The 20881-nt window shown below is 32.7% G+C and overlaps 2 protein-coding genes across 2 annotated transcripts in view; one reads left to right on the forward strand and one right to left on the reverse strand.

Annotated features, from left to right (window-relative positions):
* Positions 1-13143, reverse strand: part of LOC131850346 (amidophosphoribosyltransferase-like) — a 30905-nt gene extending 17762 nt beyond the window's left edge. Inside the window, exons 1-2 of the mRNA XM_059200557.1 lie at positions 12999-13143; positions 2656-2842 (exon numbers count right to left, since the gene is read on the reverse strand). Of these exons, the coding sequence (XP_059056540.1) occupies positions 2656-2833 (178 nt within the window). The 5' untranslated portion in view covers positions 2834-2842; positions 12999-13143. The remainder of the gene's footprint in view (positions 1-2655; positions 2843-12998) is intronic.
* An 863-nt stretch (positions 13144-14006) lies between these two features.
* Positions 14007-20603, forward strand: LOC131850344 (bifunctional phosphoribosylaminoimidazole carboxylase/phosphoribosylaminoimidazole succinocarboxamide synthetase). Its single transcript, XM_059200553.1, has 8 exons — positions 14007-14189; positions 15259-15462; positions 17754-18011; positions 18187-18312; positions 18696-18781; positions 19153-19321; positions 19627-19844; positions 20037-20603. Exons 1-8 carry the CDS (start codon positions 14171-14173, stop codon positions 20232-20234), a joined length of 1278 nt encoding a protein of 425 aa, XP_059056536.1. The 5' UTR covers positions 14007-14170; the 3' UTR covers positions 20235-20603.
* The last annotated feature ends 278 nt before the right edge of the window (positions 20604-20881 follow it).

Here is a 20881-nt window from a genome sequence, read left to right on the forward strand (position 1 = left end):
TCTGATTTGTTTTATGGTCACGCATTGTCTCCTGTCCGTTGTGTTTCTGTGACTTTCTTGTCAACCGTTGATCCCTTATCTTGTTTGTTTTATTTACGAACTTTCTAGGCTTACCTTATTCTATTTCAAATAGCCTAAAAACTTCTTTAATTCAATACTTCATTCTCACATATACTTGTCATATACCTCTAAAATGTATTTATTAGCGGTACCAGGAATAGAGTACCTAATATGTCCAGTATATGTCACACAATCAATACATCAACATACGTTCTATTGAACAAGCAACTAGTGGTTGCTATCTAATATATTGACATCTTCATTCACATTATAATACTAAGTAGGTAGACTATAGGGAATTAGATAGGTAGACTATACCTTATTTGTAACATACAGTAAATAAAACACATCTATATATATAAAAATTAATTGCTGTTCGTAAGTCTCGCTAAAACCCGAGAACGGTTGAACCGATTTGGCTAATTTTAGTCTTGAAATATTCATAGAAGTCCAGGGAAGGTATAAACGGTAATAAAATATGAAGATATTGCATGTAAAATAATAAAAACAACAATTTTATTTTCCCTTACAAACTGCTGACGCTTGTCAAACAGGGTGCGTTCAGAAATTTATTGCGTAACTAAGCTTCAAAAAATCTGTAGACATATTTAATTTTGAGAAGCAACGGAGTTCGCTGAGTCAGCTAGTAAACAATATATTAAAGAACACATGTATAATTACAATAAGGCTATAATAGACTATAATCAATTGTAAGTTGATATAATATCCACGACCGTCTAGGCACCCTTGACCAACTTAACCATTCGTTCCCTTACCGATATTCAATATATGGTATATACTGTCCTGATATTAGATATGTGGTACACTCCTCCCTATAATCAAGTTAAAAAGTGCAAATACCTTGTAAATCGCCTTGTATACTATAAATAATTATTTGGTCCTTCGAGCAGGATAGTGTCAGCCGATACTGACCCCTTTAGGTTATCGTAATTTAGTATATCGATTGGCGTAACACATAATACGAGGTATGATGTAATAATCTTATTATAAAATCTTAATTATAACGTACACATATACACAATTATAAGTATAAATTTGTAGTTTTGGTGAGTTAGTAAACAAGCACACCTACTTATGTTTTTATAATATTTATATTAGTCACTTCTATTTTTTGTTGACACTATGCATTACCAATGTTTTTGTCATAACAATGTTGTCTAGAATTAATGAGTTAGTCTAGAATCAGTCATACTCTCTAAAATATGAGACCCATGCACATGTAAGTAGGACGGATCCATCTCATTCGTGAATCAGTTCTGAACACAAGTGTTTGATTGAATTGATTTTCTATTACTCTGTCTATTTTTTGTTTTAACATTTGTATATTTATTATAGCTCTTTTATTGAATGGATTGTAATGAACACTAAATATTACAAGAAACTTGCTAGAGTATATGAGTGACAACTAGAATCTATAATAATTGATATAGTGATTTTTTAAATTAGCGTACATAAACGCAAAAATATATATATTTTCTACCTCACAATATAAATATAAAGTATGTATTATTTTTTATATTATGTATACTTATATTTTTATTTTTTATATGTATGACTAGAGTCCCGCCCCGGCTTCTCTAGGGCGCTCCTAAGGGTATAAGTTTTGTATACATTAAAATAATAATATTCTATGTCTGAAATAATGTACCGTTCAAACGGTAAGAGACTTTTGAATTATATAACCGCAATTTCAAAGGATGGTTTAAAAATATAACTGGCGGCTCCATAGATGGCGCTGTTTTTGCGGGTAGGACGACTTTTGCCTGGTATATAATTATGTACGTAATAGAAATAGATAAAGATTATTTCTTTATCTAAATTAACCTAACATTCACTTTGGAATAGTCATATAATATTTTTCCGATTCTACCGCTCATTCGGAACGCAGACTCGTTCAACATTACATATTTAGGATTTTCTTTTATTACAAATTGCCAAATAGCAAGATTGTCAAAGTTACAAATTTTGTCCAACATCACATATTTAGGATTTTGTATGAAATAGAAATTTGCAAAAATAATTAAATTTACTACTTGATTAATAAAATAAATCAGCTACAGTTATCAGAGCAGACCAGACTCTACAAGCAACACCTGTTCACGAATATAACTATGTATATTCGTGAACGGGTATGTATTTTTTTTTTGCCAGATGGTCGGTATTTTTATTGCCTTCGATGTTTGAGTGCCCGGGGACCCATCTTAGTATAATATTATTTCTGCTTCCTACTTCATTTAGTAGCAAGATATAGTTTCTAATAAGTTAAGATCGGATTTCGTACGAGTGAAGTGCTAGTAGAGCAGCTTGAATGTCCGAATAAATGTATATGTTCTGATTGATGTAGTTAAGGCTTAGGATTACTTCCAGACATGTAATTAAGGCGTAAGTTTCTGCCTGAAAGATTGAGGCGTATTTTCCTAATCCTATATAGTTGCAAATTTTGGGTTTTACATCGCATATTCCACATCCTACATCTTCTATCTTGTAAACTTAATTATTGTAAACCAAACTAGATCCTGCTCTGAGTGAGTCGGTGTATGGTTGTTTTGAAGTAGTATGTAAGTAAGTAGGTACCTGATTCGACTGCTCCTCTGCCGTACCTCTTGCTTCTGACTTTCACCTCACCCTGCGTCTTATCACATCGACAGCTGTCATTCTCTGTGTCGCTTACTGTCAGTCTTTCTTTCAATTCGTCGTTAAGATTATCAGCAGTTTGGAGTTGACATGGAGGTGGTCGAGTTGGACCGTCCATAGTTGAATTCTGTAAAAAATATGGAAATTAATTATAAAAAAAAAACATAAGTACCGTGTTCTTTATATGTGGTTATATACATATGAAAAATAAGCGATCTCTCGGAAGTGTTAGGGACTTAACGATTTTTATAAAAGTTCGTAATTTAATAACGTTTTTATGTTCAAATACATCTAATTATGTAGACATGTATAGAGCAATAGTTGTTAGTTAGTATAGTTAAAACATAAAATTAATCAATAATTTTATAACAAAATTAACCTTAAACAGAATTAACCTTACCAGAACGAGTAGGCGAATTTAAATAAGCGAAAAAATCACGAAAATCTGTTCACAATTAAAAAAATAACAAAAAGAATATCAAATTGGAAACTTTTAAATTGTTCAAAACCTAAATAATAAGCTTTAACAATTACAATGCACAAAGACTAACAACAAAAACACTTTTTTTCACAACAACTATACACAGCTGATTATAAAATGGCAACAAATAAACAATTAATTATGTCAATATTGAAAGCATACATAAAGAAATAAACAAGATTGACAAGGTGAATGCACTGGACGAACGCAACAAGTGACAACTATGCCAACACGCCGACGTTAGCTCCACTGCGTAAGCCCTGCCGAGGCTTAACATTATAAACGCCTACGCAAACAATATTATAAACAACGAAATTTTGTTACATCACAACACCCTGATAATTGAACAAAACAAGCTACCCCCCCCGCCCCTTCATAAATTGTTTATACAAATATGAACCAATCATATGCATTTAGTTAAAAGCTGGTAATTTGAAATTACACACAGACATTTCAATATTATTTATTTCTACAGATTAACAGTAGTCTATACAAAATACATATTTATCAATTTATGAATTTGCGTCTGTTACAATTTTTGTAAAATCTATCTCATGTATGACATTGGTGATAAAATGATATTGGATTATAAAATCAACTTCACCTCAAATTATTACAATATTTTTAAAATTCACATACTTCGAACTTTTACGTGTTATATTCTATTTTTAATATTACTATGGATTTGCGCTTGGTCTTAACCTCATCTGATGGAAAATTATGGCAAAATTTAGAATGTTGCACGCTTACCCAGAAGAAATCTATTCACCATAGATTTGAAGAAAACGGGGTTATATTTCTCCGGGACCACGAAAGCTGGAAGTGTGTTCCACTCTTTGGCATGCGTCTTAAAATTGACGATATAAACTGCAAGGTGCGAGTATGTAGCAGTTTGGGGGAAACGCGATTGTTAGTAATGTGGACTGATGATCTAATTACTAGCAATGTACCATGTCAGGTTGACCACCCGGATCCCCCTGGAAACCATCATGATGTATTCTTGGTGAATTTGTCACTATGATCTAACTGACCTGACCTCATGCTCATCATCTTCCACTAGTGTCCCGCCAGCGTAAACCGTTAGTGCGGGCGGGTGCACCATTCCATTATTATCCATAAAAAAAAATATTTGGAATTTTCACAACGTTTGTCGTGTAGTTAGGTAATAAAAAAGGGAAGGCAAAATTAAGTTATACAGGTCCTATGCGAACTCACCAAAGCGTAGATATCCTATAAAAAAAACTTTAATGTAATTTGTTATGGATATTCAGCTTCGACAAATCAAAACACTAAGTAATTATAGGTTTTTACAGGTATAATAATAGTCCTTGGTATCTTAGGGATTTTCCTTACGAGTATAATTTATTTATTTACATACCGCTTCTAAGAATTATTAATTGCTGTATTTACAAACAGAGCATCGCGTTGTCGACTTGTCAGTTTGTTTGTTGATATGAATGTTAGGAAAGTTAACTGGAATTGGTCAAGTATAATTAGTTTATTCTAATACACAGACATACAATGTATTAACCGTACAAATACAATCTGATAAAATATACAAATACATTAGCATGAGAAACTTAACCTTCCACAACTTGATCTAATTTCAATATTATATCCGTAATGCATGATTACTCATACATCAACAAATATGCTATATGTACATATAATATGATTAAATAAAAAAAATACATTTTAATATAAAAGAAAACAAAGGAACTTTCAATTAAATAGTTTTAAAATCATGAACTGTATAGACAGAGTATACTTTTTTCTCTTCTATAACAAAAAAAAAGTTACACAAATATTTAAAAAATCTATGGTTTATTTTATAAATAACTAATATTATCTGGATCCTACAGCTGAATCCTAATCTATGTTTCACTGGTATTTCCTTAGGCCTATCTATACCATAGAGTCAGCCTAAGCGGGTTCACTATTCTATCATCACATTCTGGAAAGCCTTATTCTTTTTGTAACTAAATTTGCAATCAATCTAACGACCATCTGATGGTAATCGAGGACACCACTTGGCGACAAAAAAGTTTGCACAAAGCCTAAACTGTGAACAGATATTTTTTGTAATGTAGCATAATGAAATGCACCAGTGAAGGTTCCATTAGTCCATCATTACGATTAACCTCTATGGTTTCTAGGGAGGAGCCAACATTGCTAGCGATGGCATCACTAGTTCTTCATTACTTACAATCTCCCCCCAGCTGGGTAATGTTATGGCTGTATATCAGGCCCGCCACTGATAGTGAGAAGCAACTACGATGGCTGTGTCATCATTTCCAGCGTCACATCGCAGGGGGTCAGTAATCGTCCGACCTTTGAGTACATTTCCACGAGGGGTCCATAAACAAGCGTGATAACGATTATTGGTGTAAACTCATGCGACACATTAATTGTTGTAATAATCCTCGTAGATAAGTATTGTGAATGATATTTATAGATACAGAATGAGAGCCAATACAATTAGAGATTGGTTTATAAATGCACAGAGCAATTAACACGTTTGAGTTGAAAACGCCTTTATGAGAATTGAATAAAATTTATTTATTATTATTTATTTATTGTATTGCATTCCAAAATTATACAGTAAATTCACAGCAGACTGTTGGGTACAGGAAACAGAAGAGAAGAGAGGAGAATGAGTTCATTCAAACATTTCAGACAAAATTGTATCTATGTAAGTGCCTGAAATGTTTCCAAACAAGAAAAGCTTAAGCAGTTTCATAGATATTTTTTCTTGCATTGACTTCCACAATATATGCACAGCCTAGTGTGGGGTCATAGATAAACTGTAGTTTAGGTTCAGTATTCAGATAAATAAATTTATTTTCAATCTATCCTCAATTTTAACTGCAAGAAAGTCAAGCCTAGTGGAAGTAATTAAAATATTTTCATTTCCTCTTTACTACTTAGTAATATTGGTTGAGTATCATCTATACATATAAATAAAATTGGAGTGTCTGTTTGTAATATTGAAATAACTGTTTTTTACTACATGCATATGAATATAAATACGGTACATCCACCAAAATGACATTTTTTGTCTGTCTGCCTACCTTCTTCCGGCTAATCTCTGAAATGGCTGGATCGATTTTGACGAAACTTTTGACGAAACGCAGGTAACTAATGTAATAAGAATTTAACTAAGGCTACTTTTATTTTAGAAAAATAAAGTTAAATTCCACACGGGCTGAGTCGCGGGTACTGTTATTTAAGAATACAATCCTTGGCTGTCGACTTGGTATAACACAAACGAATATATTTTGTTAAAAGATAAATATCATATGCTTCTAGTCGTCAAGCAAAATGGTCAGGGATCTATCATTTCAGCCTATTAATTAAAGTCAGGAATATATAATATCAACTATTAATTAAACAAAAATTTTAGAAACAGTAAATATAACTATTCAAAAGTGCGTATATTAAGTTTATTTGAATAATGAATATTTGTAACAACACCATATATATAATTACACTTGACAACACCAACAATTAATGTAGGAATGTCTATATGTATCTAACGTTGTCTATTAACTTTTGACCACTGATGAAATCTTAAGAGCAACTTCATCACGAAATGATAACAACTTTAATCTGTGATTTAATTAATATTATATTGTTTTCCAATAATTGTATATTAAATAGCGATCTGTTAGATATACTCTTATTATTACGGTATTAGTTGTTAAAAGAAGCAACCATGTCTGATATTCGAAATATCTATTAATGTAATACCTTGAATTTTTTTTTAAAGCCTAATGAAATCAATTAATTATTTACACACCTAAATCTTCTTCAGAAAACACTCGGTCGATGGATAAAAACAGAATGAAAATCCATTTTGAGATTAATTGCAACATATATATGATGCAAAACTATATAATGCGGGGACACTTTATAAATATACGCTAGATACATGCACAATGCATTACCTTATTAATATGCTACTGCACAATACATTTAAGTAACATATATTATTAAAAATAGCAATTTTCATAAACAGTATGAGAATAATATTGTACTTGTTTGCAAAATAAAAACTAAAGATACTGTTATGTTCTGTTGATAAATACGGCGGTATGTTATTCTCGTTTTTGTTGGTGTCATGGTTTATTAGGTTATTATTATTGACAAAACTATTACAATATCTCTTATTAATACAATTATATATTGTAGAAAAAATAACATGTATGTCATCAGTATATTGTATACGTCATGTCTTGTTATTTGGGAGAGATAATAAAAATCTTGTTTAAAATAAATACCTAATAGATAATTGTGACCTATCTACTTTAAAGTTCATGGGACTCCTTAATATTACTATATAGTAACACGCACCGATTGATCCTCTGTCCGATTGAAGCGGCGATCCAAATTACGACGGCTTGAGCCGAGGTTAGAACTCCTAAAATCGTATCCGTCGGGCAGGAGTTGGCCTTGACCCGCTCCAGAAGTCCTTCCGCAACTTTGGAGTGCCATCTGCACTCGCCCCCTATCGGTTGATGAAGCTGGTTAAGGTCAGCTGCGGTCACCAGCATTAGAATAGTTCGAATGTATACTTTTTTATTATTTTTATAAAAAAATATAGTTATTAGTTAGGTGACACACATAACTTCGTCGATCGTAAGATTATTCCTTTTTTTATTTATGCAATATATTTATTGCTGATCTCCTTTATTTTGTCAGCGTTATGTTATATACCATACAGCCTTCTTCGATAAATGGGCTATTCAACACTAAAAGAATCTTTCAATTCGTACAAGTAATCTCAGAAACTACAGGTTAATGCACGTTCAACCGTAGAAAACATAGTTATTCTAAAATCTATTTTTTTTACCTAGGTAATATAAGTCAAAATCTATAATCTTTTTATTTCATTAAAAAAACAGACACGGCCTTTGTTTTTCTCTTGTATGTATAATTTATTTACTTTTCTCAAGGCTTTACTAATCATCATGAATTCATGAAATTTAGCATTTGAGGAGATACATTATAGGCTATCTCGAAAACACGGATGAAATCACCGGCTGAACTAGTATGTTAATCACACTGTGTACAATGACTGGTTGACTATTAGTTCAGTAAAAAATAAATTGTCTTCTCCTATAGCTTATTGTTGTAAAGGTTGAGAGAATTTTTTCCTGGAAGTGTTTCTTTAATATTTATGACGAACTTAGATTGTTTATTTTTGTAACATATGTGCACAGACATCTCTATATGTCTATGCATCTCCATACAGTTCCTATGAACTAATGTGTCACAGAATTCTTACTAGATATGCTGTTCAACTATAGATAAATTTTCCACACCAAGCAGAGGGTGCGAGAGAGAGAAAGTGGGATAAGGCAGTGAAATTACCTTTAGGTATAATGCAGCTTTATATATTATAGATTAGGATTTACTCTGTAATTTCTGCATGAATGATTTTTATAATGACATATATCATTTCACATCAGCTATGTTTCTTGTTTGTTAAATAAAGGAAACAATATCTGAATGTAGGATTTAAAAAAGTTTCAATATTTACTACATGCTAGTTTCTAGTTCATTCTTTCTGTGATGAAAGCTTTCCGAATGAGTGGTAGATAAAAAAATATGTATGACTATTCAAAAGTGCTTATATTTAAGTTTATTTCAATAAAGAATTTTTCACTCCATTCTAAATTTTAATTAAAATATCACTAATAAAGCCTGCACCGCTCCATGTGTCAACCGCATAAAGGAAAGTTACTCTCTCTATAGAGGTAGGTTATATTTCCGCGGAAACAAGATAACGAGGTCACGCGGACCTGTGATCGCAGCAAAGTAACTAGTGCCTACCTATTATTTTGTAACATCTAACAAAACCTCATTATGCAACTTGTTGGAATAACAAATTCGAAGCCGTAGGGCATTATCTCATATGGAAACGCATTCCCAAGCTAAGTAGAACTTGTATTATGGATACTAGACAACTGATATATATACTTAAATTTTTTGTAAATACATATAGTTCACATAGAATATATCCAGACCAATACAAACAATGATACTCATGAATATAAATGTTTGCGTCGTGCGAGGAATTAAACCTGCCACCATCGAAAGTAAGGTGGAATGCTAAATCGCTAGACCGAGGCCGTCGATACAATAACCCTGGACAATTCACCCAAATAACAATACTTAAATAAGGGGGTAATCTGCTCGCACCTTCGCGCGCTTCAAGTGTTTACACTGGCGGTACACCAGGTTAGGATGATAAGATGAATATGAGGTCAAGTCAGTTAGTATATCGTGACAAATTCACCAGGAATTTATCATGATGGTTGCCAGTCGGAACCGCGTGAAGGTGAAACTAACATGGTCCATTGCTAGTAATCATTAGTCCACATTACTAACAATCCCCTTCCCTCCTCGGGGTTGTAGAAAAAAGTTAGTATCATACCTTTATGTATGATCATTCGCTGATCTAGTCGTTACCACATAATTAGTATAAGGAAAAGGGCAAGTAATATAATCAACATACAGTTGTGTCTCATTTCACGATCGTATCATGTTGTTTATATATCTACAACTAGGCCAATAACGTAGTTGTAATTAACTATTGAAGGCATTTGTCGATAAACAAGTACCTCTAGCTAAACTAGTTGGTGGAACAGGAGAGGATGAGTAATAGGGACTGAATTTGGAACCATATCAGTACAACCTCCACGTAGTCCCCACTTATACCCTCATGGTGCACCATACTATTAATATACACTAAAAGAATCTCTATCTGTCTTGCATACAGAGGTTTGGTTTTTCACGCGTCAAATATCCAATCCCTCGGACTTAAGACAGATTTGATGTCTTCAGGGAGTTAAGGGTTTTAAAAAAATAAACTTTAGCAACGCATAGATTTTGAATACCTTATGTAACATGTTAATTACATAACCTGATTGTGTGTGGTAACAATTTTGAGGATTTCAATCTACAGTTCCTTAAAGGAACTTAAAATACGGTAAGGTATTTAAAATACTAACGAATTACTGAAAAATATCAGTTTTTCAAAATTAATATCATTCTTGGGGAATTTGATTGGTAAGGACGATTTACACACCGACAAATCAAAGGTTGCGCGGTAATTAATACTCCAAGTCCAAAAAAGAATAAAGAGCTCAAGGCTTGCTTAGGGTTAAATAATTATTGTAGGAACTATTTAAAAAATCTTAGCCATCTATTAAGTGCATTAAATAAAGATGATTTAAGATGTAGCAAGGTTCACTCCAAATTAACCCTGTATCCACGACATCGAATAGATAAACAATTATTCAATGATTTCTTTTGCACACTAGGTTGCAGATACATTGCTGGAGGATATTGGAACACTAAAAATACCTCTTGAGGTTCTAGGCTAACCACCATTAGAGGTCGATAATTATTGAAATCAATAGAAATAAATCAACGAAAGTACTACTAGAGAACCAACAATTCAGCTAACTGTTCCTAACGAAATACCGGACCTTATTCTTCGTAACCAAAAGGGTATCTGGACTATACATGAAAGTCGAATCATGTCTGGACTGGATGGGTCTTATGATCATCATCATCATGTCAGCCCGGAAGACGTCCACTGCTGTATAAATGGCCTCCCCCAAAAATCTCCACGACGATCGATTCTGCGCTGCTTGCATCCAACGCTTTCCAGCGATCTTGACCAGATCGTCGATCCACCTTGTCGGAGGCTCTCCCACGTTGCGTCTTCCGGTCCGAAATCGATACCCGAGGACTTTACTGCCCCAGCGGCAATCTGTCCTACGAGCTATGTGCTTTGCCCATTGCCACTTCAGTTTCGCAATTCTTCGGCCTATGTCGGTCACTTTGGTTCTTCTGCGGATCTCCTCATTTCTGATACGATCACGCAGAGAAACTCCGAACATAGCCGGAGAGGGCTATGGTCGGAGTGACTCTAAGCTTATTTATGAGGCCAATAGTAGCGACCACGTCTCTATGCCGTAAGTCAATACAAATGTTGACTTATGACCAATGTGCAACAGACATTGGTCGTAAACGTCTTGAGACACTGCGGTAATTTGTATGAAAAAATATATCTGAGCTTCTCAAATGCTGCCCATCTGAATTATATTTTCTCAAAATTGGACCTACATAGCTTACCTAGTCATATGATCATTCTCCAGTAATATGTACATTGATACTTAGTATAATAGAAAGACAGATTGGCTAGCTTTCAAAGATTACATCGAAGAGAACATAAATTTAGACATGCCTCTCACTACTACATTATAATAAATAATAAGTCTCATATTGTGTTGTAGATTAGACCTGCTCTCATAGTATTTCTGTATAAACCAAATACCAGAGCAATTGCATGTAAATTGTAGGCCTATCAAGGAAGCTATTTTCTCGGTGGTTTCAACATTATATGAGTTTAGTGATAATTACCACTTTTAACAAAAGTTATTGAATATAACTTTTAATTTTAATTCATAGGTATAAAGATCTATACTGTTACTTTTCCTAAAGCCATCATCTTCCTTCTCTTATCTCATACAATTTGGTATCTGCAAAAGATTTTTTTGCCACAGTTGTTACCTTTAAGTTATTAAACATACATAGTATATTGAATAAACACACAACGGCCCAAATGAGAAGCTAAATGCGGAGAATAAAGTCCATATTACATTTACATTTCTTGTATATTTGATGAAGAAAACAAACATATAAATAGTTATATATTCATATGCTATACAACTTTGGTTCATCCATCTCTTTTTAGGTCCTCCTCTACCCTATATAACTTCCAAAGTGACATAAAACAAACTGTCACCCACAAATTTGCCTACATCGACTAAATCTTATATTATTTTTTTAGATAAACACAGTGTATGTCCAGTGTATAATCAACTTAGATTTTATTTATATTGTTACTGTTTAATAGTGTAAAAATCAAAACAGAGAAAGTAAAGTAAACAGAGATTTACTACTGATGTTTTATAACATCATTATGGATGCTGTTACTTCACTAACAATTTTTATACAACAAAAATAAATATGTACCTTAATTTTTTATTCTCAAAATTGTACATTTTGATGACATTACAAGTATAGACATATCAGTTTTAGGTTTTCATATAAATGCTATGGCATTTCATGTACAACCATTAATAAAAGTCTATTTTGACAGCAATAAAAATTAAAATAGTTACTACAAACAAAATCACAGAGGTGAATTTACACACAAACATCTAAGTCCACATGAGATGGTGAGTCTGCTAAATGGGATTTATTTAAAAGTGTTCTAAAAAATGGAGTTTCTAATACTTTTTCAATGACACAATAGTATACTCAGTATAAAATCAGATAATTCAATTTGTTTATATAGTTTTATTTATCACACTACAAAATAGGTAACTGTTAAGCATACCATTGGACATGGTCAAATAACCTTAAAAAAAGTTTTAAGTACAAGGATCTGAAGTTTTCTAAAAGACAAATAGTAAATGGAAATCCTCAGAACGACAAAGGTCACTGACATTAAATTAAAAAAACAAATCATAGAAAAATAGATGATAATAAATCTATGAATAACAACATGTGCACAAGTATCAGCGTAAAAAAGTAGTTAAGTAACGCAAGAAACATTTAATTATAAGTAGTAAAAAACATAATTATATCCATAGATGATTTGGAAAAGTTTAGTTTAAAAACTATATTATTTAAATCACGCACTAAAGAAAATTTAATCAACAGCTGATTATGTTTTGGCGAAGTTTACGAAATCATAACATAAAATATCGCTATTACTTACATTAAAGTACTGTTCACGAACAATTAATTTCAATTATCACAATGATTTGCTAGTTTATAAGATTCAAATTAAATATAGCGTAGGCAGACACACAAGTTATTGAAGCAATAAACAAAGCATATTTGAAGATTGAATACTTTCATTTGAATTTAAACTTAAATGTGCGACTGAAACAGATATATTGGGAAACGCGGATGAAACAATCTTGATACTTTACAGAAACCTTACTATAACTGTGCATAGATGGCGCTAACTGACTGTAATTCTGTAGCTAAAATGAAACGCGACTTAAAATCCAAGTTGAATATTTATAAATCATGACTTCGTCTGTTTTCATTGTGATAAATGGTAGTATTAGTGTCCATTGTCGTGATACTATAGTTTACCTTCACGTTTAATTACAAAACTGTCATACTAATATATAAAGTCTATATTAAAAACCTAACAAACTATAACTTGTATTTCTACACTATACACTAAACTCACGCATAACTAAACAACTGATATTACTCTCAACTCATCTAATTAGTTAAATACAATAGAAATTGTCATTCAGAGATAAGAAATAAAAAATGTGAGATATACACAAAATATATATTCAACACGCCAAAAAAATATATAATGTAATTGAGAATTTCCTTTTGAAAGTGTACAAAAATGTAGATAATGTAATAAAAATATTGTTATTATTAAAAGCTTAGAGCGAAGAGACTGTAGTAGTAATGCTAGTAAAATTAATTCATTATGGATAGGCGGTGGTTTTTAGGATGAAATAGTGATTGTAATATGTAAAGAAAGAATAGACAGAACGGACAGAAGAATGTTCTTTTGAACAGTGACAGTTTATTATTAAAATATTTTCCTTTTATAAAATGAATATCTGTAACTATATTATTTCATATATATAATAATAATCATTAAATAAAACAAACAATATATAGAAAAGATGCATTATGCACAAGAGTTAAAGTATCAAAATTATATTCCGTTCTAGAGCTTGGATTATTATAACTTGTTATCAGTGTTGCCGGTCATATACGTAATAAGCCATGTGGTTGGTGGTCTAGCTATCAAAACTTTATAAGAGGCCATAATTTTGCTGAACAATTGTCGCGCTATCCACGTTGTCCTGCAAGCTTGTCACACAGTCGCTCTACAATCTGAAATCAAAAATGTCTCAACCCAAGGAAGGTACGTGATTTTTTGTTTACTATTCCTATACTTTTCTCTATTGTATGACCCAACTAAATTGAAGAACCGGTTAAAAGCATACAAAAGCTCTAAATCCGGCTACTATTTACTTTAGCAGTGTTATAACCCGGAGTTTATAACCTGAGTTTTTTTGGTATGTCAAGCGTACGTTGTACGACCTTGGCCTTGGTTACAATTTGTACTATATAAATACTTGTCATTTTTTATTACGTTTAATTTATCGGTGCAGAATATTCATTTATAAAATTTTATAATATTGCACGACAGATTAATCAACTGGCAGAAAATATATTTTATGATCTGTGTCTAGGATTGCTTGTTTACTATTTATTTCATACACTAAATGGTCTTCTCGATCACCAGTTTATTTAATGTTCGGTCTACACGATTTAAAAAAAAAATTGTTAAATTAATTTGTATTGAATTACCAATTCTCTGGTAATGACAAAACCTCATCGTTCCGTTATACCCGCCGGTCCCGCCATTTCAGAGATTAGGATGACAGTTAAAAAAAAATTATGTAAGGACCGTATATATTCATACAACAACTACAAGCAGAAAGACAACAATCTCTCTGTGAATTTAAAAACAGAAACTTCCAAGAAGTATCGTAATTTCAAATTAACAGTTTTTCACTAGAGGCATGTACCTATTTGTATACAGCCGTAATGGTATACAGGGCGTCTATAACGTAATAAACGTACTTACGTTTTAACGCTACTTGTAGATGTCCAAGAACACAGTTGGTAATACCTCGGAATGAAGTTCCTACTTCATAACAGAGTTTTTCGGACTACTCTAATGCTGTTTGCCGCAGCTGGCCTTTACAGCTTCACCGGACTTAAAATAATGCACTAAAATAGTGAATATGAAACTAATGGATTCGCTCATTCGTTTTGTATTTGTTTCTTATAATGTAGTTTAATTAATGGAAACGCAGAATAATATGGTTACAATGAGAACTAATTACAATGATAAATAATTTTAATAAGAGAAAGTTATTTCTCTTATTTTACAGATGTTAACCTATTTCTAATGTCTATTGCAGTCGGCGGCTATAAACTCGGGAACCTTATTATCGAGGGAAAAACTAAACAGGTCTACGATTTGCCAGACACGCCTGGCCACTGCTTGCTACTTAACAAAGATAGAATTACAGCTGGAGATGGTGTTAAGGCTCACGATCTGGAGGGGAAGGCAGCAATTTCTAACCAAACCAATGCAAAAGTTTTCGATATATTGCAATCTGCCGGTAAGTACAATATAAACGACGGCATCGGTGGTCTAGCGGTTCACACCGCTTTACTTCCGATGGTCGCAAGTTCGATTCCTCGTACATTGCAAACACTTATATTCCCGAGTAGGATTATCTGTATCGGTTTAGGTGTTTTTTTATGTATATTATGTATGTATTTACGAAAAAAAAAATATCTAAGTATTTATATCAGTTGTCTAATACCCATAACACGAGCTCTACTTACCTTCGGACTAGCGACGCTGTGTGAATTGTCCAGGGTTATTATTATTATTATTATAATTTTGTCCAAGCTGTGTTTAATTTTTTAGTTATTTATTTAACTGGAATGGTAAACTAGATACTCTGGTACTACAAACACTACTCTATTTCGTTAGTACAGACGAGTGCACAATTCCATTATCATCCTTTAAAAAAACTCTACTTTATGCGGTACTCTGCCGGTCCGAATGATTTACTGTACCTGTCAATTCTCCATAACCTGTAACATGTCACACCTCCACCTACACATATGTTGTAAAGTAAGCTACAAGGCGACAGTAATAGCTAAAACAAAGATATCCACAAAAACCTACAAGTTTCTTAGTCATTATATTCCTCCATTGTCTAGATAGTATTTAGCTCTATATTTCTAATAATACTTGTTTTGTCTCAATTGCAGTCGACTTTGTATATATAGATTTTATAACCTTATTAATATATATAGATATCGCGAAATAAAAACAATTTCGCGTCAGATAAGCGTTATTCACAAAATAGCGATCATTTTTATTTTTTTAGTAAGTTCTTCAATATTTTATGTTGATTATATGCAACTCGCATATTAAATTAACAGAATAAAACTGAGTTTCGGCAGATCAAGATTGGTCTTGGATTGATTGGTCTATATTAGCAAGAGTCCCTCCCCCCTCCCTTACGATTATTACAATTTTAAGTCCCAAATTGCGTAATGTATTTAATATTCTCTTATGTATATAATATGCCCGTATTTAATATTCTCTTAATATCTGTGGTACGAAGCAAAAAGTTTTAAGGTTGGCAACCGTGATTGGAAATTGATTTTTTTTAAGTTGTTTAACGACCCTGGAAAAATAGGCATAATGTTCAGTGATGCTAAGTTAGTTGTTTCCCCTAATTTGAGGTATTTTGCATAGATCAGAAGAAATGTTCCCTAATTAATCGAAAGAAATAAGAAAATGATGCGAATCAAAACAGCAAATATAGTAATTTTCTTAAAATAATAAAGTCAGGTTCGCAGACGATACTGATGATTATGATGATGATTATGAAATTAGGATTCTGTTTGGAATGGTATCACGCTTACTCATTATAATATTAGAATTAATACAATGTAATGGGTGTATCTACCTACTTACTTGATAGTTGTACCTAAAATAACCAGTCTGTGCGTAAGATAATAAAGATAAGGTGACGAAATAATATTATTGTTGTTTGTTGGTACCGAGCTGTAATTCAGTTATTCTACCGACTATTTACTGACCTCAGGGATCACGACTGATAATTCTACTCTAAGATTATTGTTCCACGTAAGGTCTTTAGATATTGCATAAAGTGTAAAATAATAATATCTACATTATCGATACATTATTTATGATTATTTCTGATGGATGGCTGACCTTAAAAAACAAGCAAGCATTAAGCAATACCTACATATTTATAGGGAAGATGTAATGTAATAAAGTGATAACTTCGGTCATCATTCGATTATCTATATTTTTTCGCCAGTCATACGCGCCCGTTTTTTTTATCTTCTTAAACTGGGATAACGTATGATACGGAAATCAGATGGAGAATACACAGATCAGTGTATAAATTCTGTAATTCTATAGCTAATAATTTACTATGGTAATAGCTGGATTATTCAGTTCTATAATTAGGTGTTACGTACTAAGACCTATTTACAAAACTGCTAATTTTGTTGAATGAAATTGGAATGGTGCACAATGGTCTGTGCTAACGATATGCGGCTGAGCATCTGTGAATGAGGATTACAGTCCGATCAGTTAGCGCATTGATCACGATTGTTTCCAGAGCAAATCGTATGGAGGTCGACCAGACATGATTGCAATGGGAACACTATTACTAACAATCTCCTCCCCTCTTTGAAAGTTTCAATAAACTGTTGTATCTTCAAAACTTCATTATATACAATTCAACAAAATACTTTGTAGATATCTTTAACATACCTGTTATTCTTATCCGAAAAAAGTTATTTCGCGATCACTGAGTACATGAGCTACATTTTAAAGTAAAATCATTTATTTCAGGTCTCAAAACTGCGTATGTCAAATTGGCATCACCAACCGCATTCATATCTAAAAAATGTGAAATGATCCCGATAGAATGGGTAACTCGTAGACTGGCCACAGGTTCTTTCTTAAAGAGAAATCCCGGCGTACCAGAAGGTTACCGTTTCACCCCACCGAAACAAGAGACATTTTTCAAGGATGATGCAAACCACGACCCTCAGTGGTCCGAGGAGCAAATCGTTGCAGCCAAGTTTAATATCAACGGACTTCTTATTGGTTGGTATTTATTGTCTAGGGTAAATATTGTTGTTTGATAAAAAGGGGTGGTCAAAATTTTCTGCAAGTTTGTAAATTAAAAGTTTTGGGAACAAAACTATCTGTCCCCACTACAAGATAAGTTTAATCCAGGAACATAGACAATGTTATAACGTTGATTATTTACTTATTGCAGGTCAAGATGAAGTGGATTACATGAGAAAAGCTACTATCCTCGTCTTTGAGATTCTAGAAAAAGCTTGGGCTCTTCGCGATTGTGCGCTAATTGATATGAAAATAGAATTTGGAGTCGATTCTAATGGTATGTCATGCCATTGAACATACAATATATACAAAATCAGTACATTATGTATATATTTTAGAAAATTTAAGAACGTCATAGTCTAGGTTTACTAGCCGTTAGAACGTTCGTCAATTCAAATCAAGGCGATACCAACAAAATGAAATTGTGTGGTAATTTATATTTATTTTTAACTGACTCCAAGCGACGACGGTAGGCTTGCCCCTTGCCACTTTGGTTTCAAAATTACGGAACGATGCGATTTTCCCATGTCAAGATGCGTTTACTACATAAGAAATGCCAATGTTTATCATATGTGGTATAATAGTCATAACGATCTCTATGCTTTATCCATCGTAAATTGTCAATTATAAATAAATTAATTAAATTTTTGCTATTTACAGGAAACATTCTATTAGCCGACGTGATTGATTCAGACTCTTGGAGGTTATGGCCTTCTGGAGACAAAAGACTAATGGTAGATAAACAGGTCAGTACCATCTGAAATTAATAATTCCACTCTTCAATCCGTATCTAATAATTAGGCATCTTTATTGTATTTAGACCAGTTTCTTACAAATATTTTAGTTACATACTATTTGTGCCCTTCGTTAGACCCTATCTATTGATAATAATCTACCAACAACAATAAATAAAACATACATAAATAAAAACCTTCAGTCCATTTATGTGAGATGACTGGAGGATTTAGGATTAATAAACAGACGTTGGCCTTGTTATGTTTTCACGATTCCTTATTATGAATACACTCCCAGATATAAATTTCTTATAGGGAATGAGTCCTAATTGGTGGCCTAAATTGGGCAGTAGTGATTCATATTAGGATATTAATGGTTTCAGGTATACAGAAACTTATCTACTGTAACCGCCGCAGACCTAGACACAGTGAAACGTAACTTCACGTGGGTGAAAGACCAATTGGACTACTTGAAACCTAATGTTCATCACAAAGTGGTTGTGTTCATGGGCTCGCCAGCAGATCGAGAGCATTGCCAGAAGATCGCTAAAGGTAAGATTTGTTGTCTCTCATTACTCTAGTTAATGATAAATACATAATATTTCCAAATATTAATATATGTTAAACTTGTTAATCTTATAGCAAATTGAAACTCAAAGTATTTATTCATTTAAGACTTCTGCAGCCTAAAAATTGAATTCACAGGGTACAGAAATATGATATTTTAGTCCAACGGAGTGAAATGCAGGAGTGCTATAACGGCCGTCGCATAATAACGCGACGTGCATTGTGCATGTATATAGTTCATACAAATTTATAATTGTAAAATTACTTATGTTATTTTTGATATTATATAGCTGGTCGTGATCTTGGACTTAACGTCGATCTGCGAATCACATCAGCTCATAAGGCTACAGAGGAGACTCTGCGAATAATGCAGCAGTACGAAGACACCCATGGCGCCCTGGTATTCATCGCCGTTGCTGGACGATCTAACGGTCTGGGTCCCGTGCTCTCTGGGAACACTTCTTACCCTGTCATCAACTGCCCACCGCCCTCTGATAAATTAGTTCAGGTGCGTCATTTTTATTAGAAACTAAGACTATGTGTCGTGATGAAAGTAGTTTATCAGAGTAAATTATATTGAATTCAATTATTTTGAATTAAAATGGGATCTTGCTATTATTTCCATCGCCGAAGCATTACTTTTATTCGACATATTCAAATTAATGTAATTAGTTACAAATCTTGTCTATTTACCTTATAGGACATCTGGTCATCTCTATCAGTGCCGTCGGGACTCGGCTGTGCCACAGTTATTTACCCGGAGAGTGCAGCTCTCATCGCCGCTCAAATAATCGGTCTCCAGGATTACTTAGTGTGGGCACGACTTAGAGTCACACAACTCGACATGGCCACCGCATTGAGACAAGCAGACCAGAAGTTAAGAAACCTAACTGTTTAAATCTGTTGTTGAAGGCCAAGTTAAAGTGGACTGTTCAAGAAATAAATATAAAATGTTAAAAATATATCTATTCCATGCACTGTTTATTAATGTTTAATTAATGTAACGTGATTCTATTGTGATGAAATGTGATGAATATAATAAATTTATATTTCTATTAACATCATAATAGGAAAACACGTTATTAATATTTTACTATTTGTTTTTGTATGTTAAATGAATGTTACATGTTTACTCTATTTTGATGTAAGAAATATTTTAAATATGTTTGTACATCCTAATAGAAAATAAGTAATCTCGAATAAATTCTCGAATGTATGTAGGTACATTCCATAAATATATAAATATGCATACTGTCAAATGATGTTTGTATTATTGAAATTCCAAATTAAAACTCAGGTGTTATAAATTACTCTGATACTATAAATCTTTTATAATGTCATATATATGATATATAATATAATACAATGTAAAAAATTAATTTAATTCGAATAATTTTGTACCCTATATCAAGTTGACGAATGTGGAGTTAAATTTTTTACAACATTTTATGAATGTATAAATATGTACATTTATTACATATTTGACGACTTGAACACACAACCTACTATTATTACCAAAACAACAAACGAAATTACTTTCTTAGA

The sequence above is a fragment of the Achroia grisella genome, unplaced genomic scaffold (assembly GCF_030625045.1).
Source record: "Achroia grisella isolate CSIRO2021 unplaced genomic scaffold, CSIRO_AGI_Agris_v1 utg754, whole genome shotgun sequence".
Classification (NCBI taxonomy): domain Eukaryota; kingdom Metazoa; phylum Arthropoda; class Insecta; order Lepidoptera; family Pyralidae; genus Achroia; species Achroia grisella.